At 36.5% G+C, this 23291-nt stretch overlaps 1 protein-coding gene across 10 annotated transcripts in view; it reads left to right on the top strand.

Annotated features, from left to right (window-relative positions):
* CDKL5 (cyclin dependent kinase like 5) overlaps positions 1 to 23291 on the top strand; it is a 124759-nt gene that overhangs the window by 68321 nt on the left and 33147 nt on the right. For all 10 annotated transcript variants that reach the window (XM_048933318.1, XM_048933344.1, XM_048933360.1 and 7 more), the window contains exons 4-10: positions 1914 to 1959; positions 4613 to 4749; positions 7685 to 7805; positions 8925 to 8984; positions 15255 to 15345; positions 17907 to 18096; positions 22595 to 22675. In XM_048933318.1, coding sequence (XP_048789275.1) covers positions 1914 to 1959; positions 4613 to 4749; positions 7685 to 7805; positions 8925 to 8984; positions 15255 to 15345; positions 17907 to 18096; positions 22595 to 22675 — 726 coding nt within the window. The remainder of the gene's footprint in view (positions 1 to 1913; positions 1960 to 4612; positions 4750 to 7684; positions 7806 to 8924; positions 8985 to 15254; positions 15346 to 17906; positions 18097 to 22594; positions 22676 to 23291) is intronic.

Below are 23291 nucleotides of genomic sequence, written 5' to 3'. Positions count from 1 at the left end.
CTCCCCAAATGTAGGACTCTGCACTTGCCCTTGTTGAACCTCATAAGGTTTTTTCTCTCTGCCCAGCTTTCCACCCTGTCCAGGTCTTGTTGAATGGCAGAAAGATAAAAACTGATCGCCAATCAGTTCACAGGGTTTTTTGCTTCTCGATTGTTTTTACAAAATGTAAATAGTATTCATGAGAAGAGAACGTGATTGACTTCACTTCTAGCAAAACTTTAGCCTTGGAGCTTCATATCTGTGCAGACTGAAACCATAAGTCAATCACAGAACACGCCGCATCACCATTTGCTTTGGTATGTCAGCGTAAAGCCCTGATACGATGCACTTGCAGCACTGGTTGAGGAATGGCAGTAACGTACTGCTACTCCAGAGCATGCAGTCAGTATTATCACTGTCTCTTCTCACGTTCATTGATTTTAATTGATGCTTTCAGTCTAGGGCGAGGTTATAGAATTATAGCTGAGTGGTGTCACTTTCTGAAGGACGTTACCTTATCTGTTTTTCAGTGGTCTTTTTTTGTAACTGTGCTTTGTGTCAGAATTTTCCTTGATGTACAAAAGAAAAAAAATCAGTCACAAAAACCTTTGAGATAAATTAGACACAAACGCTTTTCTTGTTAGGAGACTCTTTTCTGTCATATTTCAAGAATAGCATGTAGTTAGGTAGGATGTTTCTTTTTCCAGAGAAGCCTGGTTTTCGTTCTGATGCCCAGTTATGTTGAGCAGCATCTTTTGGCTTGAATACTCCCACTGTTAACATCAGTGATTTTCTAGAAGATAGTAAAGATGCATCACTTTACTGTTTTGGAAAAGCAATGTCATGTCTTCTTTATTTTGTAGACACCATGGAAAAATAGGGATGTGTATCCTATAAATAAAGTAAAACAAAATGCTTCTAAATCAGGGAACTCTTCTAGCTTGTTTCTGGTAGCAGGAAATATCAGGCACTACAACACTATGTGGAAACCCAGATCTCTGGGTGCAGAAGAGCTCTGAGATCTGACCACCTCCTATCAGTGTACTTTTCATTTGAGGCTAAGAGAGGGGTAAATCCCATTTTTTTCCCCAAGGTGTTTAAATGTGGATTAGTATTAATTTTCATCTAGATGCTCTTGTATATACAATAGTTTTTCCAGGTGTTATTTTAAATGAGATCAGGTATTTTACAGGTTCATATGTTGTGACAACTTGAAATTAAAAATGAAATAGATGTTTATTTTGTTCACTATGTGTGTTATCAGACATTCTAAAAGGGCTTAACTTTTTCACTGCTTGTCTTCAGTACAGCCTCTGTATGCTGTTAATAGTGGGATATAAGTTGGAAAAGATGTGTAATGTAGATCTGACTTATCAAATAACTGAAGCAGTCTACTGCCTCTCTTTTCACATTCGCATACTCTGTGACCTTAAAGCTTCTCCATCATATTACTAAAATTCAGGTGCTGCATGATCATTTGAACAGGCAGTCATTTTGGCCCACTGATAGATGCACTCATTTCAGTTCACAGGGATGGGCTCTCACGTTCGTACTTTGAACAGATAAAAATTGTTCAGCTTTCAGAATAACTAAGTGACAAAAGTCACAGGAGCACCTCTTGAAAATGTAATTCATACCTGCTACAAGGTATTTAAAGATGAATTTCTAACACCTAACTTCTTTTTTTTCTTTTTTGTACTGGAATTCCTAAATGTAGCATGTCTGCTGCATGGAATTTTGCATTGCATTTGGCTTGATCACTGAGATATTTACTAAATCAACAAAGGTTTCCGTTGTCACATTTCCCAGGATGCTTTTTTTTTCTTCTTTTTTTTCTTTTTTCCCTCTTATGCTTGGGGAGCAGAGGGAAACCAGCAGGAAAAAAAGACTAACCAGATCTTGCTAATTTCACTTTGTTCCCTTTTGTTTTACAGGAGACACATGAAATTGTGGCTATCAAGAAATTCAAAGACAGTGAAGGTAACCTTTTCTGCTCACAGCCTTTCATGTCAATAACTGCTATGCTAATATCTTTCCAGTTAAAATAAGAAGTCTCATATATTAATACATGCTTTTAAAATGGTTATGATTTATTAGCTCTCTAAATGTTCAAGATACTACATACCTGCTTAGGAACTGCATTATGCATTCAAACTAAAGACCTATCTTTCCTCCTTGGAGCCTCCCACTTGATATTGCTTGAATTGTGGTGCCATTCATGGTGGTATGACCTATCACTTGGAGACTAGATGTGATCAGATGACAGCAAAAACTTCTCTTGTAGCACTAGCTGTGGAGTTCTTGAGCTTTATCACTCCTGATTTAGGTGAAAGGAAATGTTAGTGGTCTTGAAGGGGTAAATGAAGGAGACAGAGGGAGGTCACTTAAAAGCTCTGTGTTGCACAGAGGAGTTGGGGAGTTGTTGGGGACCAACTTAGCCAACTGCCTAAGTGAGGAGGCAGCAGTTCTGCTCTCCCTTCAGTAGGCTTCACTTTCTACAAGGGAACTTGCTTCTTTTCCACTTTCACAGCAGCCTGTGTGTACTGTCTGCCTTGCACACAACAGCCTGAATTCTTTGCAGGCACATGAGAGACAAACAGCAGGAGAGGCCAAGTATGAAGTAATAGAAGAGTAATCCAGGTCTGAGGTGATGATGTAGCTGTGATCTGCCATATACTGAGGCTGTAGCTGAAAGCTGAGCAGTCTAATTATGTTTATGTTTAAAGAAGTAGCAGCAACTTCATTTTAGCGAACTACACTTTTTTTGGTATTATTATAGAATTGGGGAAGGCCCTGGTGCTGTTGTTAGTTACAAAGTTACAATGTAATTTTCGGAGTCAGACACAGCAAATTCAGATTATCTGTATTTTACAGATTTCTCTGTATTTTAGTTTTTCATTGCAGTTATTTTGCTAGATGCTTGGAGGATATAGCTGATCTTTTAGCCTTGCTGTTCAGAAATCTGTTTTAAATCCCTATTAAAAGATGTTGATAAGTATTTAGTTGTTGTGGTCTTGATCAGATCATGAAGGTACTTCAGAATCACATGCTGGACCTCAGTATGTCTACTCAATACATATCAAAGGCAACGAGTCTCCAGCATTAAGCCCCAAACAGGATAAGACAGTATACAAATGAAAACAAAAAATGCAACATTGCCGTTAGCTTTTGCTTTCTATTGGTTTATGTGATTGATGACTGCTTTTCAGAGTTGTAGATGTTTACGAGTTTCTGGAAATGTGACAGAACTTCCTTTGATGGATTAGATTCAGCCCATTTCGCATCTGTCTTGCTAATATGGTAGTTCATTACAAATCTGAATATACAGTAATTATTTCTATTGCCTTTTTTTTCTTTTTTTTTTTTCCACTGAATTACTGCTGTTTGACATATGCATGCTAAATGCTCTAGAAAGTGCATGGTTATGGAAGAAATAATGCAATCAGGCTGATGCCAGCCAGACTGAACACTCAGTTTTAAAATGAAATGATTCAGATGACTCTAAATTATACATATTTTTACTAAAAACATTTGTGGTGATAGTGTTTTACTTCCTTCTCTCCACTTGCTACAATTCATGATTTTTTCTGTTTTCTGATGATGATTGTATGCATTGAAATGACCTGTGTTATATTCTCCTTTGCAAAACCGTTTTTGCCTGTTGCTTTTTGGAAGAGCAATTTCTCTTCCTTGTTTCTTACTTCTCTGTCTTTAGAGTATGTGACATGCAGGTGGGATTTAGTTCTGAATTCATGCAATCATATCCCATTTAATATTCTTCTGTTGTGGATAACAGCACTAAGAGATTAAAAACCTGGCTTCTAAGTGTACATGGGCAATTGCATTAATGGATTTCACTTGACTAAATGAAGAACAAAAGCTAATATATTCTATGGTATTTCACGTTTTGTTGGTGCTATCCTCAATGATAAACATGATAAGCACTCTACAAAGCTTTAGTAAAACACTTTTTAGCAGCTAAATTATCAGAGTAATAGTTCAGTTTCTTGACTCCAAATCAAAGATGCATAGATTAATTGTATCTGTGTTTTCTCTACTGCCTGCCCTCTGTGGTTACCATAGTGGTCTGCATTGCTGAATTTCCATTAAAAGCTTTGTTCAGACATTTAAAATTATTCTTCTGTCTTAATTTCTCATCGATTTTAGAGAATAAAATCAATTAGGAATCAAACGGATCTAGTCAAGGCTGTTCAGAAATGATCATTCCAGTGTTTCTGCTGAAAGCATAACCTTGACAGGGCTTCATGCACATGATAGGTATACATGAGGTGGAAGATATGCCTGTACTTATACATGCATATTTTTGAATGTACATTGTGCTCTTTGAAAAGAGAGAAATGCAAATTATTGCTTCTTATTAAAAAGCTTTTTCTTCCACTGGAAACCACAGTGGTTATGAAGCGGGTACTATGAAGGTTATATAATGACTGAACAGTCATCAGGTACCTCTCTTCTGGTGCAGAAACATTCAGGTAACGCAGAGAGCCTGCAGTGTTTGGGGGGGGGGGGGAAGTCTTCATACTACCCAGATACAGAGATTTTAATCAGAAGAAATATAACACTTTATTACTCTTTTTTTTTTTTAATAAATTTTCTCACTTTTGCACTCTAGAAAATGAAGAAGTCAAAGAAACCACTTTACGAGAGCTTAAAATGCTTCGCACTTTAAAACAGGAGAACATAGTGGAGCTGAAGGAAGCCTTCAGAAGAAGAGGAAAATTATACTTAGTTTTTGAATATGTGGAAAAAGTGAGTTGAGTTTGTACTGTCTTTACCACAGTTAAATCATCAGCTTAATGGAAAAGTCTTTAAAACAACTATAGTTTTAAATACGAAACTATTGTCATCTGTAGAGTGGAACAGCAGAAAAACTCTGATACAATCTGAATTGTTGTAATTAGGCATTCACAGTGACAATACAGTACTGATAACTTTATTATTGTTTTTACATCATTTGTTAGTCTTCAAAACAAAAAGTTATTCCACGTATGAACAGAAACATGAACAAATTGTGTAAGCTGGAATACTGAATTTTAGTTATTTATGTGAAGAAAATGTTTCATCCAAATACTTCATTTTAATTGTAAAGTTGATTCACTGTCATGTGTTATGTTGGGTAATGAATTCAGACATTGTCTTTCAAAACAAGATCATAGGATTTTGACCTTGGAATCTGTGGCAACTTTCTCCATCTCTGCCTGTTAAAAATACAATTTCTGTTTGTATATTTCTGTAACAAGTCCACTATCAATAGTTGCTTAGAGGGATTTGGCAAAGATCGTTGTAATTATTTCCAATCCTGACCTCATTTGAAATGATCCCAAAATGTTCTTGGATTGGCCTACTATTGCCAAGCATCCTGGTCTGTTTCTAGGGAGAAACAACCTAGAACAGATTGGTCTTACGTTAGTTTTGCAAGCTTTGCAATGGTGGTAGACCTTACCCTTCTATCTTAACTATCAAGGAAATAATTTGATGGTATATTTAGATACACAAAGTAAAAGTAAACACAGGCTTAAATGTATGTATTTATGTAGCTTTCAGGAGGTATCATTCCCTTGATCCAGATTTTCATTTAATATCCTGCCGGTGTGATTCTGTAATACAGCTGAGTGCTATTTCTTTTCAATCAGTTCATTTCAGTCTTGTGTAAATGGTTCCTTCCTGTAAATACTTTACAATTTACTGTGTGATATAACTTCATTGTGTAACATGAGATGACTTGTTTTAGGCCAGAGCTAGGCAGAAGACAGTTTTGTGTTTCACCAGATTAGCAACTCGTGACGTGGTAGACCTTGTTTAGCCTTGACATCCAAAGTGTGATTTGTTTCATCCATATTCCTTGTGATCCAGATACGTGGCATGTGTTTGATCACTCACCAACTAGGATATATATTTAATTTGGTGCTGTAGTTGAATTAACTAGGCTCACACTACTAGTGGATTGAAAGAACACAACAATAAAAGACACCTAAATGCATAATAAGAGCATATTTCAAAAAATGTTAATAGAAGTAAATACACCAGGCTGCAATATCTAACATTATCAAATTGGAGTAAAGGAATATAATGATAAAGACAGACATCATGTGCCTAACGTCATTTCTGTTATACTGCCATTTCCACATTATAAGGGTGATCTTTCATATCAACTTTGAGGTCCATGAATGTTTTGCGTTTTCGCATGTGTCAGGTAATTTCCACAGGCACTCCTAAATGTATGTCGTTCAAATCTAAGGACCAGGATGATTTCTGTATTTTCAAATGAGCAAGAGTAGATAAATTAAATAAAATCTGGTACAATAGGCCTAATTTTTATTTTAACTGGTGATGAAAAAAAATGTGTTATTTACAGAACCTTAGGCCTGCAATGCTCAGTTCCAGATTACTGAAATTCACATTTAGTCTAATCTTTTTTATCTATTTCCCTTAGTGTTTTCATGTAGGGTCTCACTGTGTTGATGCTACTGTTTTTGTTCATATTTATAACACTAACTTCTTGATTGACTTATCCAGAACTACAGGCCACTGTGTAGATGAGAATCTAACTAAAATCAGTACAGTTTCTTAACAGAAAATTTCTTTTCTGAGATCTGAGCTGCATTTCTAAGGAAACTTGCTTGCAAGTACATAAGTTCCAGTATTTATTCATAGATTGCAAAACTCAGAAATACTTCCAAATATTTTCAAAGTCTCTTTTTGTTTTGTCTTATACTTATGTTCATTAAAATATCTTCCAAGAAAAATCTCAAATGTTATTACACGGCTGAAGAAAACATTTGTCAGAGATAAATTTATTTTAGATGAAAAATCTGTTCAAATGCTTAAATTCTTAATACAATGAATTGTGTAAGATGATATAGCCAAAATACTTATTTCCATTTCAGTTTTCAGTAAATAAGATTCCTTTTGTTTTCAAGTTGGCTGCTGCTGCCCATTATTCATTCAATTAAGAGTACAAACTCCATTGTACTTGCAATTGTGAAAAAAATCAGAGATAATGGAAATCTAAATATCCTTTCAGTTTTTCTTGTTCATCACCAGTTAAAACAATCTATTTAATTTTTAGCTAAGTACATCCATAAAAAGTTACTGTGGACATAGGACTACAGTAACTAAGATAATCTAAGGTTTATACAGCAGATGTGTATCTGTAGGATATTCCATAGATTACTATTTATGTCCCCATGAGGCATTTTTACCTCTGTTACCTCATTAGCAGTAATGTTGCTTTAGGTATACCCATTCATGTAGAGACATGGGCTGTGATTAGTCACAGCCCAGTATGTGGAAGACATAGAACTAACTTAACCATTAAGAAAATAGTATGTTAAGGTGTAGTAGGACATTTGCAAAATGTTGTACTTAATTTTTCACACAACCCCAGTAAACTGCTGGAACAACTTTCTGGACCAACTTCTTGTATGGAAATGACTGTTTAGAATTTTTAAGTGGGTTGATGACAGCCTTTTAAGGAATTGTGGTAATTGTCTTCACAAATGCTTTTTTAGAATGAAATTAGCTAGTACTATGTTTATGATTAAAATACACTCCCTAAATGTTAAGCTTTTTTTTTTTCATAGCCAGACTTGGTGGTGTAACTCTGTTGCTTCAGAAGGCTGAAAATGGGTTATGTTCAAGCTACTAAAATATAACTTTTAAATAATGTCTTTTGAACATTTAGAATATGCTTGAATTGCTAGAAGAAATGCCAAATGGAGTTCCACCAGAAAAAGTGAAAAGTTATATCTACCAGCTAATTAAAGCAATTCATTGGTGTCATAAGAATGATATCGTTCATAGAGGTGAGTGCGTAGTTCTGCACATGGGGATAAGCTCTGGAAAGAGTTTACATTCTATAGGGAAAGATGTTACAGCTAGAAGGAATTTGCATTTAACATAAATATAAGCAATTACTCTTTGTCAACAACTAAACAATCTGTAAATTTAGCTGAGTATTAAGCCTGCAACATGACTTCAAATTTCTGTAGAACTAGATTCATCTACATATAAACTTGCTGCCCACTGTCTTTGGCGTACAAGTAAAGATTGTGTTAAATGCACAGTGAAGTAAAACTGGAGTACAAACATTGCCAAAGGAAAAGGAATTCTTAAACGTTTCTGAGAATTCAATTATTTCACTTCTGAATCTGATAAAATATTAGCAGAAAAATAACCCAGAACAAACCTGTTTTTTTGTGTTTTACTTCTGCTGAAGGCGTATCTTCCCAACTTCTGTGAGTTCAGCTCCCTCTAAATTTTAAGCAATTACAGCACTTGCTTTGTTTGATTTTTATCTGGTTTTATGTATTTTATCCTTATTTAATAAAATTGTATTTTGCTTTATGGCTTTGCAAAAGTAACATTTCTAATGTTCCCAATAAATTAGAATTCTCAAACAATATACTATGTTAGTAGAGACTGATCAAAACATAGGCGAGAGTTTGACGTATTTTGTAAAGCAGTTTGAAAAAGTATTCCATACATAGATACCACAGTATCCATATAGGAATAAGAAGCAGGCTTAGAACTAGAAAATACGCTCTTTATATAGAAACGACAAGAAAGCACAACATATTTTACCAGTTAACTGGGTAATTAAATGATAGGTTATTGTATGATCATGCAGCATGCACTATTCTGTGTTTTCTTTTGCTCTTTAGGTATGTCTCTAAATACCTTTTATCTTTTCATGTTTTGTTGAGAAACACTTCACATGGCAGAAAGTAAATTCTGCATATCCACAAGTAGAACTGCTGGAAGCCTATTGAGCAATTATTGAGCAATTGGTCCTGTAGTGCTTTATTTATGGTTGTATGAATGTATCTAAATATATTGCTATGAAATAATATTGTTGACAGAGCTCAAAATTACATAGAGAAGTTAACAGCTATCTTTTCTTTCTTTGTTATTTGATACTTTAGATATCAAACCAGAGAATCTCTTAATAAGCCACAATGATGTTCTCAAGTTGTGTGACTTTGGTAAGTTCAGTAGATAGACTTCTTGCCTTTTTAAAGAAAATCTCTTGGAATGGAGCATTACCTCATTGTCATGAAAGTTCTGTGTTGTGTGCTGTTGAAGACTCTTTCTCATGGTCAGAACTGATAACTTATTTAGGCTTATGGCTAGCACTTTAATTTGAAATATCCATGCTCTTAATTTGTGTACTTTGTGAAATACCATCTTACTAAATCAAGAGAAATTCTGCATTTGTGGTCTCGTCTCATGTTGTGCGAGGATTTACTAGTGCTGTTATTGGCTCTCACATGAGCACAGCGCTGATTAGAAAGCTGGCAGAACTGTGTATTTATCTAGCTTACGTATTTAAGAAAAGATTCCAGTTTCATTAAGGCATTTACCATTCTTATATGTTAACATACTTCTTACATTGTTAGGTGCATAGTTATAGATCATCCTCTATTGTGCTAATCAAAGATTGTGTCAACATACGATTAGTGACTGAATAGTTGAAGGGGTAGAGTCAGAGCTGTACATGTGCTGTTAACTTTGGTATTTCATGCCTTATCAAATAGTGTTTAATGTCGGCTTTAAGGCTTCGAACAAGCAGCACCCAAGAACAAGACAAAATTGCCTATGTGAGTAATCCCCAGAAGACAGCAGGGTGGCGTATATACTGTTCCAACAATCTCTGTTTTTCTTCTATATGCTACATAGAAACAGAATAAAACACTCTAAGTAGCTTACAGTTTGAATTCCAGTTCCACACAGCTGCCCAAGGTCACTTTGAAAGCTGTCATTTCGTACCCCTGCAATTTTGAATGAAAAGAGGAACCATTCAAAAAACAAATAAATAAATTGCATTAGGTTTTTGGAAAAACAGAACAAACATTTGTTCTGAAAGTGCTGCTTTCAATCTTCTGAAGGCATTTTTGTTTAAACATTCAGAACCAGCAAGCATTCCAGGAAAAGCCTTAGAATATCCAGTCCATGTGAGTTGTTTGAATCAAGGGCAATTTATTTTGCAGCCCCAGGAAGTGCATAGATCTGACAGTGCATAACGGTGCTGGTGTCCAGAGCCTGTGGCTCCTTGGCCCTATCTCCCGCCAGGAGCCTACAGCTAGCTCTGCTGTGGCTGCCCTCCCCTGACTACTCTCTCCTCTCAGCATTCCCCATAGTCCCAGGCTCTGGCTGGCAGCGTGTGCATTGGGCATCTCTGCCTCTCAGAAAGCTTAGCAAACAGTCAGCAAACAGCACTGGCCCATGACCAACATGTGCTCTGGTCAGGACTAACAGTGCCATGAGTAGGAACACCTTATAGGCATGCTCCCTTCCTCCCTCCATCTTTGTCCTCCTGAGGGCAAGGCTCACCAGCAGAGTTGGCATTTGCGAGCAACCCTTTGTGCTCCTGAACTCCTGTCAGCAGGAATTCTAAAGAAAAATTGAAAGCCATACAATCATATTTGTTCTTGCCAAAGATAGAGTTCTGCCAGTAGAGATGATGTGCATAGTCCATAGGCTTGCTCACGTCGCATCTTCAAGCCAGATTGTATTTCTGCTGTTGGAAAAGAAATACAACTGCACAGGCATCCGGGTTTTGCTGTTCGTGTGGATTTGTTTGAATTTTGCTTATAGTTTCAGACTTAGCTGAATTTAAAATGCAAAGCAACTCTTAATACATGGAATCCATTTTACCTTTTAGCCTTACTGCTGATTAACATTATTAGTAGTTAGTAGCTTAAGTCATTACTGTAAAAATATGTTTGCCACAGGAGTTTCTTGCACGTGTATAGATGAGGATGGAAAAATTTGTCCTTTAATATAACATAACATGCTACCTGCCTGCCTAGCTTGCTTAATTTTTTAGAACACAAAAACTAATTGCTTACAGTGCCACATTCCTCACGATAACAACAACAACAACAACAAAAATATACATCCATCCCAATGCAGATTTGAAGTAATTGTGTGTTTTGGAATATCCTAGCGGACAAAACATTTTGAACAGAAAAATTTGGTAAGTTTTTAACAAGATAGTTCTTCATAATCCTTGTGCCATGTTCTGTACATATCGTACTAGAAAAAATGAGGTTGTGTGGTGCTTGCCTGGACACATGTTGTGTGGGCGTGATTTCTACCAATAGAAATGGGAAAAGAGAACAGCACAAAAGGCCAGTTATAACAGATGCATCTGAATTGTTGGAAATTGTTAAGCATTCTGACTAGTATGCTTGCTTTTTCAAAACCAGGACTTCAAAATTACTTCTTTTAAAAATTTCTTTATCTCTCTATGATGCATAAGCATAAAAATCATGAAACGCGACTGGAAAAGACCTCAAGAAATTCTTAGTTCTTCCACCCACTCAGAGAAATGATTAAGTATGTCTGTGTCATTCTTGACAGGCATTTGCTTAACTTACTCTTACGATCTCAGTAATCTCAGTCTTTACACACCTAGTTAAGACCTTGCATGTCATTGGATAGTTGGACTAAATGATCTTTGAAGGTCCTTTTTAACTGAACTATTCTGTTAATGTTAGAATGCTTTACATTGTCTGATTAAGTTTATCTTCTCTATAAGAAACAGGCAATCTTATGAACTGCTTTTTCCCCTCACACCTTCAGCCTTGTAATCTGTCCTCCCCTTCTGAGTTGTTTGAAGTCCTTTCGTGAAATGTCATCTTTTGCTTGTTTGTCCTTCTTGTTTTGAAATAATTTTGCAAGTTCTGTTGTTTTCATAGTTGCTCTCACTCAAGTTACTTTCCATCTTCATGTTCTACTCTGTTCCTTCTCACTGATAAGTTTGGTCAAGTCTTCTCCCTAATTACTTTCTCTTATTTTTGTGTTAAAAATTGTTCCAATTAGCACAATTTGGGGGTTGGATCAATGTACTAGCTAGGCCACAGGATGAGCAATTCTGCTGTTAGAAAGCATTATGCTTTCTTGAATTACCAATTCCACCTACCGTCTCTCAACATGATAACAGAGTCAGAGCAGTAGTGTATGTATAAAATGGTTTCCTACATCACATGACAGTATGTAGGTGCAACTGAAGCCTGTGGTTTTTCCTTTTATGTCTTGACATAACTCCATTCTACACTTAATCTATCAAAGTTGAGGCCTACTGATTCTTTCTTTTTTTCAGATTATGTTAGCTGCTGTTGATTCCCTATACACAGCAGCTGCTGACTGTGACCAGGTTCCAATGGAGTGGCCTGCAGGAAAGCTCTATGCTTGACTTGATTCCTCTAGTGTACCTGGGCTGGCGGGCTTGTGCTGTACATTAGTAAATGAACTGTGTGATGTGATCATTTGTATCATGTGGCATTTGTGTCTTTCTCCTCTCTTTCAGGATGGGCTTTCCCATTGTTTGTTCTGGCTGTCCCATTTCTTCGCGATGGCTCCTGATTTTCTTCTCGTGTTTAAAATCACGAATGAGAGAATTTCCACTGACAAGATTAATGAAATAATGTCATAATTTCAAACAGAAACAGGGCTGCCTAAGCAGTTCTAAATATAGTAATATTTAGAAATGTATCCAATCCCAATGTCCTCTTCAAGTAAATTAAAAAATAATAATTTCAAGTTTTTTAGTGGAATTCGTAATTTTTGGCAAAACGATGGGAACAGATGAAAAATGTTTGGGATAAACTTGAAATATCTCTTCTTCACTGTATATGCCTTTCTGTTTACTAACTTTTAAAAGGGAGAGGTGTATTAAAAGAAGTAACAGCTGTAACCTGTATCAGTAACAGCTTTATCATTACACTGGTAGTTAGAAAAAGCGGTCTCTGCACCCAGACATTTATTGCAAGTTTTTGTTAATTAGTGTAACCACAGAGCTCTAGGATCTTTCATACCAATGCTGCCAAGTGAGACACTTTAGGAATACTGCAAATAAATCAATAAATAAATGACAGTTTTACAAGCATAGCTGTGTGGGAAAATAATTTTTTGGCAGCTTCTGCATGAGAGCTCAAAAATAAAGAAAAAATAATATAGCATTTATGTAGCACTTATTTTGGAAGTGAAATCATCCCTTATATCTCTGAAAGATCTTGAGCTTTTTATTCTTTCTTCATTGCTCATGCAATAGTGGAAAGATTCCTGGTGATTTCACTGAAGTGAATTTTCTACTGATTTTTAGTGGCGCATTCCAATTAAAGAAGCATTTTAAAAATATTGCTTCTGCTTTTCAGTCCCATAAATTTGTCTTAGTTTGAGCTCTAGGTTTATAGCAGAGTCTTGCTGCTGAAAGCTGTCGGATTTCAGTCTCTATGTATTTGATAGTTAGGTGCTTGATACTTTGCTGAAACGGTGTTAGCAGCTGCCCTAGTGTACTAGAAGAACTAGATGAAGAATCTAGTAGTATCATTACTTTGGTGTTAGCTTTTGATAAATGGAGAAAAATGAAAACAAAATACAGTGCATTCCTACTTCTGTGTTTTCTAGTATATGCATTCTTCTCTCTGTTGGTCTTATTAATTGTTCTTCCTTAAGACAGAAGTTTTGGTATAACTGCAAATAACTCAGCAGTTTATTGATTCTTAAGAAAATTATGTGGAGGAGGAAGTTAATTTGGACTTGTTTTCTGATCCTAATTCACTGGGAATTTGTTATGGATATGATGCTAAAGCAGGTGGGAAGCTGACACTTGTAGAGTGACTTAAATCATAGAATCATTAAAGCTGGAGAAGATCTCTAAGGTCATCTAGTCCACTATCAGCCCATCAGCACCATGCCTGCTAAACGTGTCACATCTACACATTTCTTGAACATCTCCAGGGATGGTGACTGTACCACCTCCCTGAGCAGCCTGTGCCTCACTGCTCTTTCTGGGAAGAAATTTTTCCTAATACCCAACCTGAAGCTCCCTTAGCGCAGTTTGAGGCAATGAACTCCTATCTGGTTGCTTGTTACTTGGAAGAAGAGACTGACCCCACCTCACTACAACTTCCTTTCAGACAGTTGTAGATAGTGATAAGGTCTCCCCTGAATCTCCTGTTCTCCAGACTAAATAATCCCAGTTCCCTCAGCTGCTCCTCGTAAGACTTGCACTCTGGATGCTTTACCAGCTTTATTGCCCCTCGCTGAAGATACTCTCACACTTCAATGTCTTTCTTGTAGTGAGGGGCCCAGAACTGAACACAGTACTTGAGTTGTGGCCTCACCAGGTCTGAGTACAAGAAGATGATCACTTTCCTAGTCCTGCTGAATACACTATTCCTGATACAAGCCAGGATGCCGTTGACCTTCTTGGTCACCTGGGTGCTCATGTTCAGACAGCTATCAACTAATACCTCCAGATTGTTTTGTTCCTCACAGCTTTCCAGCCATTCTGCCCTGAGGCTGTAGCTTGCATGGGATTGTTGTGGCTGAAGTGTAGGACCTAGTAATAGGTCTTGTTGAACATCATACAACTAGCCTCAGTCCATCAATTCAACCTATATGTATCCCTGTATAAAGCCTTCCTACCTTCAAGCAGGTTGACACTTCCTCCTAGCTTGGTATCATCTACAAACTTAATGGGGGTGCACTCAATTGACTTGTCCAGATAATAAAGATATTAAACAGGACTGGCCCCAATACTGACCACTGGGGAACATGACTTGTGAACAGCTTCTCTAAGAGAATGCTGTGGTAGGCAGTGTCAAAGGCTTTAATAAAGTCTTAGTAGACTATATCCACAAATGCATATATAAAACAATTTTGCTGGTCTTTGGTGGAGTGCTGCCTTTTGTAAGCTTAGGGAGATGGCCCCATTCCTTGCTGAGTCAGGGAGGGAGTGTCCTTCCGTGAGAATTATACGTATCTTCTTCACCAACTGAAAAAAATGGAATTCAGTGAGACTGTAGTAGTTAAGATCAGTGACTAAAGTGTCTACTCTCCATGCGTATGTTAAGTTTCCGTTGTTATGAATCCTCTTCTGCAGATAGCTTTTCATAGTGAAATTTAGTGGCAGTTGTTCAATAGCTTGTATGGCATACTGGCAAGTACTTTCTTTAGTCTGTTCTATTATGGTGAAGTAGCAAGGATAATGGTAAAACACCATAGATTTCTGAGGACAGTATACAAGTGAAGTAGTCATTACTGCAAACATTCTGACTTTCACTGTTGTATCTATGAGAGGTTACATTTCAGTAAATGAGCAGTCCTTGCAGGCATTCTGCACTGGGGTTTGTAAACAATTTACTTCTGTTTAAGTAGGTATGACTTCTTACCGCCAAAATCAGTGATGATATGCACATTTTATTTAAAATGGAATATAATCTTTCCCACTGTTCCTTTGACAGGCTTTGCCCGTAATCTTTCTGAAGGAAGCAATGCTAATTATACAGAATATGTGGCAACCAGATGGTACCGCTCACCTGAACTCTTGCTTGGGTAAGTATAGTTTATGAAACAGCCATGAGAAATCTTGAACTGTAAATCTTGAGAACTGTAGTTGATTTAAAGGGAAGATTTCAAGAGAATTCTAGATTTTCATTTATACTTGCTCATTCGTTCCTATTAAGTCAGCATAAATCAGTTATATGTATTCATCTATCTTGAGCTGAACAGTATTTAATTGACTAAAGGAAAACTGAATTATCACAAATGCCGAAGGAACAGCATGGAGCTGCGTCAGGGGAGGGGCGGCTGGGGGTCAGGGAAAGGGTCTGCACCACAGGGCGGTGGGCACAGCCCCGAGTGCTGGAGTTCAGCACTCTCAGACATTGGGTTTGATTTTGGGTAGTGCTGAGTGGAGTCAGGAGTTGGACTCCATGATCCGTGTTGGGTAGATTCCACCTCGTGATATTCTGTGTTTCTGTAACTGGTCAGGAAGAATTTGTTGAAGGAAGCTCTTTGAGCAATTTTAATAAAGTACTCAGACGTTAGTGTGACATTGCCTATGGGAGAAGTAGTTGCATGAGTAGCAATTTAATTTCACTCTTTTATTAATCTGTAAAATTAGCGTTTTACTACTTCACAAGGTTGAACTGCATGAACAAATTCACAGGGTGCAGAAGTGTAGAAGAGGAGACTAAAGTACCTGGAATGTATGGTTTGCGATCTTTCCATTACTGTCAAGTTTTACAGCGTCTTTTTCTAAATACACGAGCGTTCCAGTAAAATACAATTCTTGTATGTATAGCATATATGTATTTATATATGCATATCCTATAAGTAAGGAATTGGCAGCCACAGGAGGAATCAGAAAAGGATTGCTAGGAGTCACTAAGATTCTTCAAGCAAAATGTTTGGTGCTGCTGCGAAACAAGTCTTTGTTTGAACCCTAGATTAACTCTGAACCAGGGAATAGACATTTATTGAATAGGTAAGGCACTGAATAATAACTATTCTGTCAAGGAAGTCCTACAACTATTCCCAGAGCTGTGTTAATCTTAATCAAATTGAGATGTGTTGTTATATGCAGAATGGTATGTTAAAGTTGCCAATAAAAGAAAATGCAAGGCTCAGTTTTCTATATTTTGCAGAAAACTGAACAATTAAATTTACAGCAAAGCGTGTGTTTAACATATGTGTACACACACACACACTTACTAGTTGGAAAGGAAACATCAGTTATGGCCTTTACATTGTTGCAGCATTTTACACTTTGTCTGTATTAGAAATTAGTGTTTTAGAGGAAAGACATGAAGAGCTTGGCAGACATGGCATTTGTCTGGCCTGCAGTTTTCAGAGCTGTTTCATTAACAGAGGAAATGTAGCAGGAATCATTTCTGTGTGTAATGGACTAGATTTGATTAGTTTACAGAGGAAGGGGAGGGGTACATGTATTTCGTGAATATGACTTTAACTTTGCTTGTGTGTGTTTTTAATGCCAAGTTTTTCTGGCACAACTTGATGTCTGTTTCTTGGCAATTCTGCTCTTATTTCACAGTCATCTTAGGGAAAGAGGGAAATCTCCTTCCCCTACTTTTTACCAAATCTTTATAACCGTATGTAATACTTCAGAGTCCCCAAGATTATTAAGCATTTATCTGTTATCAAACATATTTTTAATTTTTTAAATTTTAAAATGTATCACAGGGATGTTTTTGGTTTTTTAATAAACCTCAAGTTTCATGAGTGGAAAGAAATAGGTAACGATTCACAGAATATCCTAAACTGACTCACTTTGAGGAGCCTCAGGTTCTATTTCTTCAGCATCCATGCCTTTGATTGAAAATTGCAGTAGTTCACTACCCTCTACTCCTCACACAAACATCTATTCTCTGTATTATGATTTTCTACCCTGTATGTGTGTATATATCTTACAGACCATCTGCAAGCCCATCATTTCTTTTGACCCCACCACACAACACTGGCTGCATGCAAAGAGACCACCTGCCTGAATTTTTTCTCCAGATCCATGTGGCTTTGCTTCAGAACAGGAAATCCTTGCTTTGTGATGTTTTCATTGTCTTCACCTGTGTTTCTTAACTCATGAATAGTTTCAGGAATAGCTTCAGGGGCTTCTGTTTTCTCTCTAATCAAAACTTCACTGTAGGAAGGGTGAAACAAAGATTGCTTGTATTTCTATCCCCTCATAGGCCAGATCCAGTGTGTCTATCAATCTAATAAAAACAATGGAATAAAGCAATGTAGTGCAGAAATACAACACAGTCATTAACCTCTGGAGATTAAAAGAAGTTAGTACTAGTTTAACTTTCATAACTACATCTTTATTAAAAAGGTTATTCTTGTATGTATGCTGTTGTTGTTGTTGTTTTAAAAAAGGTAACTGAATCCTTGGGGATACCTAAGAATTCTTGTCCTGCCTTTTCAAGCAATCCAGTGCAGAAACAGAGAACTTGGTATTTGAGATTGCTTCTTTAATGTCAAATTTTATTTTTTCTGAGCTGTAAGGAGGCAGGCTGTGGAAAACAGCCAGCGAATTAAAACAGCTTGGTAAGAAGATGGTATCAGTGAGTGAAAAACAATTTATGTTCACTTTTTAGAGCCCCATATGGGAAGGCTGTGGATATGTGGTCTGTGGGCTGCATTCTGGGTGAGCTGAGTGATGGACAGCCCTTGTTCCCAGGGGAGAGTGAGATTGACCAGCTCTTTACCATTCAGAAGGTGCTAGGCCCACTGCCAGCTGAGCAGATGAAGCTCTTCTACAGCAACCCACGCTTCCATGGACTGAGGGTAAGAGATAGCTTTGTTCTTTTCTTTTTATTAATTTACTCACACGATATTTACACTGTTGTTGTCATAAAGGTTATTTTCATTTAGAGTGTGTGCCATGTTTTCTGTTGCGTGTATTTTTGTGCAACCACAGGATATTTAGATCATGGAGTGTTCATAATTCAAAGTTAAATCCTAATTATACCAGTACTGGGAGGCATAAGTAAGTTCATTTTGCTGTTAAAAGCTGATTTTAAACAGATCTATTTCTTTAACTTTTCTTGTCTTGAATGTTAGCAAATGTGCCAAGCCTGAAGTTACTGTGCACTGTGAAGTTTAGTGGCACATTTGTATGTTTGTATGTTTGAAGTGTGGAAAATTTATGCCAGCTCTCTTAAGTCTGCTGTGATGGCAAAACCTGGGCCTCGGATGCTGTTATGATGATAGGGGAGCTTTATGCCTTTTTACTTGAATTCCTGAAGAATTAATGTAAGGCATATAAGTAAGAAAGCATCTTGTTCCCATTTCAGGAATTTGACAATGCCATGAATTAAACAGAAGATTGCTAGTGTGGAGAAGCTGTTTAAAGTGGCAAAATGCCAGATAGAATATGTATATTTAAAAATAACAAAATAGAAAAACTCAGTTGTCTTTAATAATGCCTGGTCAATGATTGTATTTGTGTTGTCTTGTTCCATTTTGGTTATCTCTTTTTTGTCTTTTTTCTTTTAACAAATGCTGCTTACAGAATGTTATGATCTTGATGAATTATATGAAATTGTTAATATAAAATCCAATAAAGAGACATAACAATGTCTTAGGAGACCTGATCTGTGGTAAAGATTGGAGATTGGAGTTTTACTCCATAAAAGAGAAAACAGAGAACGACAAAGAGGTGCACCTAGCTATCTTATAATGCATTAAAGTTTGCCATAAATTATGATTAGCTGGTGATAATAGCAAAACAAATAGTTGGATTAAGGTTTTCAGTGAGTTATTTTAGCTAAAACAATAGTTAATTCCTAAGATTCTTTGATGAAGCTTGCACACCCTTCATCACAGGATTTTATAAAACAGTAACACAACTGTTGCCAAGGTAATGTATGTTTTTGATCCTGCTTAGAAAAGGGCTGTAAAGGATTTTGTTTTTTAAAAAATTATATCTTCTAAAGCAGTGCTTCACAAGCTGCAAGCTAAATAAAATATTCTCTTTTCAGCATTATTTTACAAGAGTTCTAGTTGTACAGTGTAATCTTACTTGCCTAAATGCTGTGCAATGTCTTAGGATGAAAATGAAGTATCTTTGTTATGTAGCTTTATAGTAAGGTAATTCAAGAAGACAGCATGGACCTAATGTGATTAACTCAGGGTTGAGTGTCATGAGTGTCTGTTCATATCCTGGATTAATGTTTTATTACTTGGCCTCAGACATATCGCTGCCTTTTCATTCCCATCTGCAAAGTCAGGGTAACCTAATGATAACAACAGTGAAGCGACGGTACGCCTTCTAAAAGAGAGTACTTTTGGAATACTGAAGTCGGAATAATGACTTCAATATGAAAAATACTACGAAAATGTTGATTCAGAATATGATTTTTGTTACTTAATTGAAAAAAATATTCCATGTTTTAAGGCAACATTTCAAGTACAGACGAGTTTTTTTTTAATAATAGCACTTAATAGTGGAAGATGCTCAGTTGTAGTGAATAGAAGCAATGCTGTGATCATGCAGATTATTATTTACAAGCTGGCACTGGGTGTTCGCATGATGAAAACTAGTCCTTCAATGGAAATGTTTATCCACGTGGTTATCTATCAGCTTTATGAATCTCTCTCATAACTGTAAGTACTGCCATATTGTAGCACATGATTTAAAAAATTCTTATTCAAATACTCCAGCTCTACATGCACAGGTGTAAAGATGCCACATTTGCATGCTTCATCTTCCTGCTTATTTCCTCCACTCGTGCATATACACACTGTTTTCATCACTTCTGAGGATTAGGTAGTAGTTAGTTATATCTCTTCAGTCTGTTTGAGGAAGCAAGCATCCATGCTATGTTGAAGACCCAAGAAAATAATCTTGTATCGGAAAGAACTTACAGGCTCATATGTTTATGGAAATGTGAGTGGTAATGTGGAGCTGTAGTATTATTCTACGAGTTAGTTACAAATATGATGGAGGACATGAACAAACCCAGTGAATGGCAATCACGCATTGCATGTCTTTGGCACATTTTAATGTTTCTCTGTTCATTCCAGAAGTAAAATCTGATTTATAATGTTCATTCTATGCGAGTACAGAAATATTTTGCCCACGTGGATAGACTGAAGAACAGGGTTTGTTTTACTTAGAAGAATACTGCACTTAAAATAAAATAGTGCCTTAAAACAAGTTAGTGCCTCCTGAAAATCTATTTTCTTTATGTAAACTAGGGGAGGAAGAATGGAAGGCTTGGTTCACCTAGGCTGCTATCTAAGATCAACAAGGCAGACTTGGACTTAAAAGTAAATAATTAAAATAAACTTTGCTGTAATTAAGAAACCACTTTAAAAGAAAGTAAAGTAAAAAGAAAAATACAGAGCCTGTTTAGGAACAAGCACATTCAAACTAATGTTCTTTCATTTTCCTTCAAAGCTCACATAGTATAATTTATGAAAAGTAATGCCAGTACAAACAAAGGATTGCACTTCATAGTGGTCTAACATTTACATACTTGCAGTGCATGTACAATGCATTCTGCTTCCAAACAAAATACATTTTTGGAAGTGGATACGTGTACTGCTGGATTACTCTTCAAAGCAAGGATTTGAAGTCATACTCTGAGGAAGGTGTACATGTAAATGTATGCACCTGGCTGTAAGGATCCTTTAAACATGCAGAAATGGGTATAAAGGAATAAAAATGTTTAAGACTTCTTGCTCGTTGATAGTTCAGACCAAATGTATAGCTGTTGTATGTTTTTGTACTGTGGCAAATTTCTGTATAGAACATTTTTTCAGTGTTCGTATTTGTTGGGGTTTTTCTGTTGTTGTTTCTGTTGTCTTAATCACTGACCCAGATTTTGTGGTTATCTTACATTTTCAGCGATTTTAGATGTAACTCAATATTTTATGTGGGTATGTTTTATGTATGACTTGAGTCCATTTGGACATTAAGCAATGGCTTTTTATGTATCGGGGATGGGATTGCCAGTGCATATTCCCTGTTGTCAGTACTCTAGCTTTGATGTGTTAACTTAAGAGGGCTTTTTAGAAAACTCATAGTTAAGATGTGGATGGGATCAAGCCAGGCTGCAACTGAAGCACTTGAATATTTTGGGCAAATACCACAACTCCAGGAACTGCAAATGAAGTATCTGGATCTCAGCTGCATTGTTTAGGATGAACTGTAATTAATACCAATCAGCTGTCTTGCTGTTGTTTGACTTAGTTTTTCCTGAAGTTTCCCTGGCATTCAAATGTGCAGTTTTTTCTAAGAACAGCATAAGTTGCAAAAATGAAGATTTTTTTTTTTTTTTGGTGCTCATCTTGGAAATCCTGCCTTAATTTCTAATTCTGAAAATACTGGAATATTTGTGTTTAGCTTTTAAATTTGAAGTTACCTCACCGAAATCAGTTTACCTGTTTGTTTGATGTCAGTTCCATGCACGCCATAATCTGGAATTGGATCTCTGATGCCTGTTTTTTCTAGCTCATCATATTTGATGTTATTTTACAACGTAGATATACTGAGTAGATTTTCTTTCATTTGATTAAAAAAAGAAAGACTGTTTTCGTATCATTTGACTACAGCCTTGTTTACAAAGCAAACAACACAAAACAAAAAAATCCTGTGCATTGTATTTCTTTTTTTCTTCCTTGAATCTTTCCTGCCTGCTCTTCTTTCTAGACGGTTAGGACTGGCTTCAAGTACTGCCTGGTTTTGTCAAGTCTGTAGTTGACCAAAACTGTCCCCGAGCAGAGCACACTTCATGATGTTGCCAATTCATTCCTACTGCAACGTGATCGCAGGAGTAATCCCAAACCTTTCTGCATAGTTGCTATTCCATTTTTGTGAGGTTTTTTCACTTATAAACATTTTGGAATTGTCAATCAGTCTTTGGTATTTAATTATTACTACATTCACGCAAAAGCAAAATTATCTAATAACCATTTCTAAAGTCTTTTCTTGGGTAGATGTTACCTATGTTATTTCTGAATCTATCTTAAAGCACCCACCTCATGTCAATCATAGTGCCACAAATACATTTATAGATCTAAGTTAATGACTTGTCAATTGAGAGAGGTTCCTTGGCTGCCCTACTAATCAAAAATACTTTCTTTGGTTGTCTAGATTCGTGTCATACACCAGCAGTTATTTCTTTCATCATGTTTTGTAATGTTTCAGAAATTATGAACTGTTTTCAATTAGGTTGCATGCCTTTATTCACTGTATAGTTTATATTTTTTTAATGTTGTATTAATCTTTACCTCATTTGCATTCTCAATATATTTTTATGGTGTATTACTTTGACAGTTTCCTGCAGTCAATCATCCACAATCTTTAGAGAGAAGATACTTGGGAATTTTAAGTGGTGTTTTGCTTGATCTTATGAAGGTAAACAAATATATTTATTTTCTCTCTGTAATATAAAGGGAAAGATGTCACTTCCTTAATAGAGTGCATTTTAGAAGTACTTGTGAATTTCCTTTTGAGATGTTTTGGTATCACCACCATCTATGATCAGCCTTGATACTTCTTAGGAATCAGGAAAATATCCCCTGCAAATGCCAGGAGAATCTGCCCAAACTTGTCTGGTTTGATAAGCAATGTATATTCCAGACAAAAGAACTGCCATCATTTGTGTCGGCATGCACACCGACAACCATTCAGATGCACAGATCACCTTACTAATGCAGGAGGATGAACTCTCAACCTGTGATAAATCTAGATATATCCACAGCGAATGAAGATTAGATTAACCTGAGTTATTATTGTTCATTACTGGATAAGCATGAGGATATGGACAGTAGATGCACAGTAAACTTTTTGCCTGTCTGAGGTCTTAATGTAGTTATTACCACTCACCTCTACAAAGCACGTTATTTAAGTTGCTCTTCAGTCCTGTTTTGAAACATACCAGCTAGTTCCCCGTGGCCAGGCTAGGATATGGTTCTGAGTTTCTTGCAGTAGTCCAGGAGAAGCCTGCTTTCCTCAGAATGGCTGAACAATG

This window comes from Lagopus muta, chromosome 1, assembly GCF_023343835.1.
Source record: "Lagopus muta isolate bLagMut1 chromosome 1, bLagMut1 primary, whole genome shotgun sequence".
Classification (NCBI taxonomy): domain Eukaryota; kingdom Metazoa; phylum Chordata; class Aves; order Galliformes; family Phasianidae; genus Lagopus; species Lagopus muta.
This window is presented reverse-complemented; position numbering and strand designations above follow the sequence as displayed.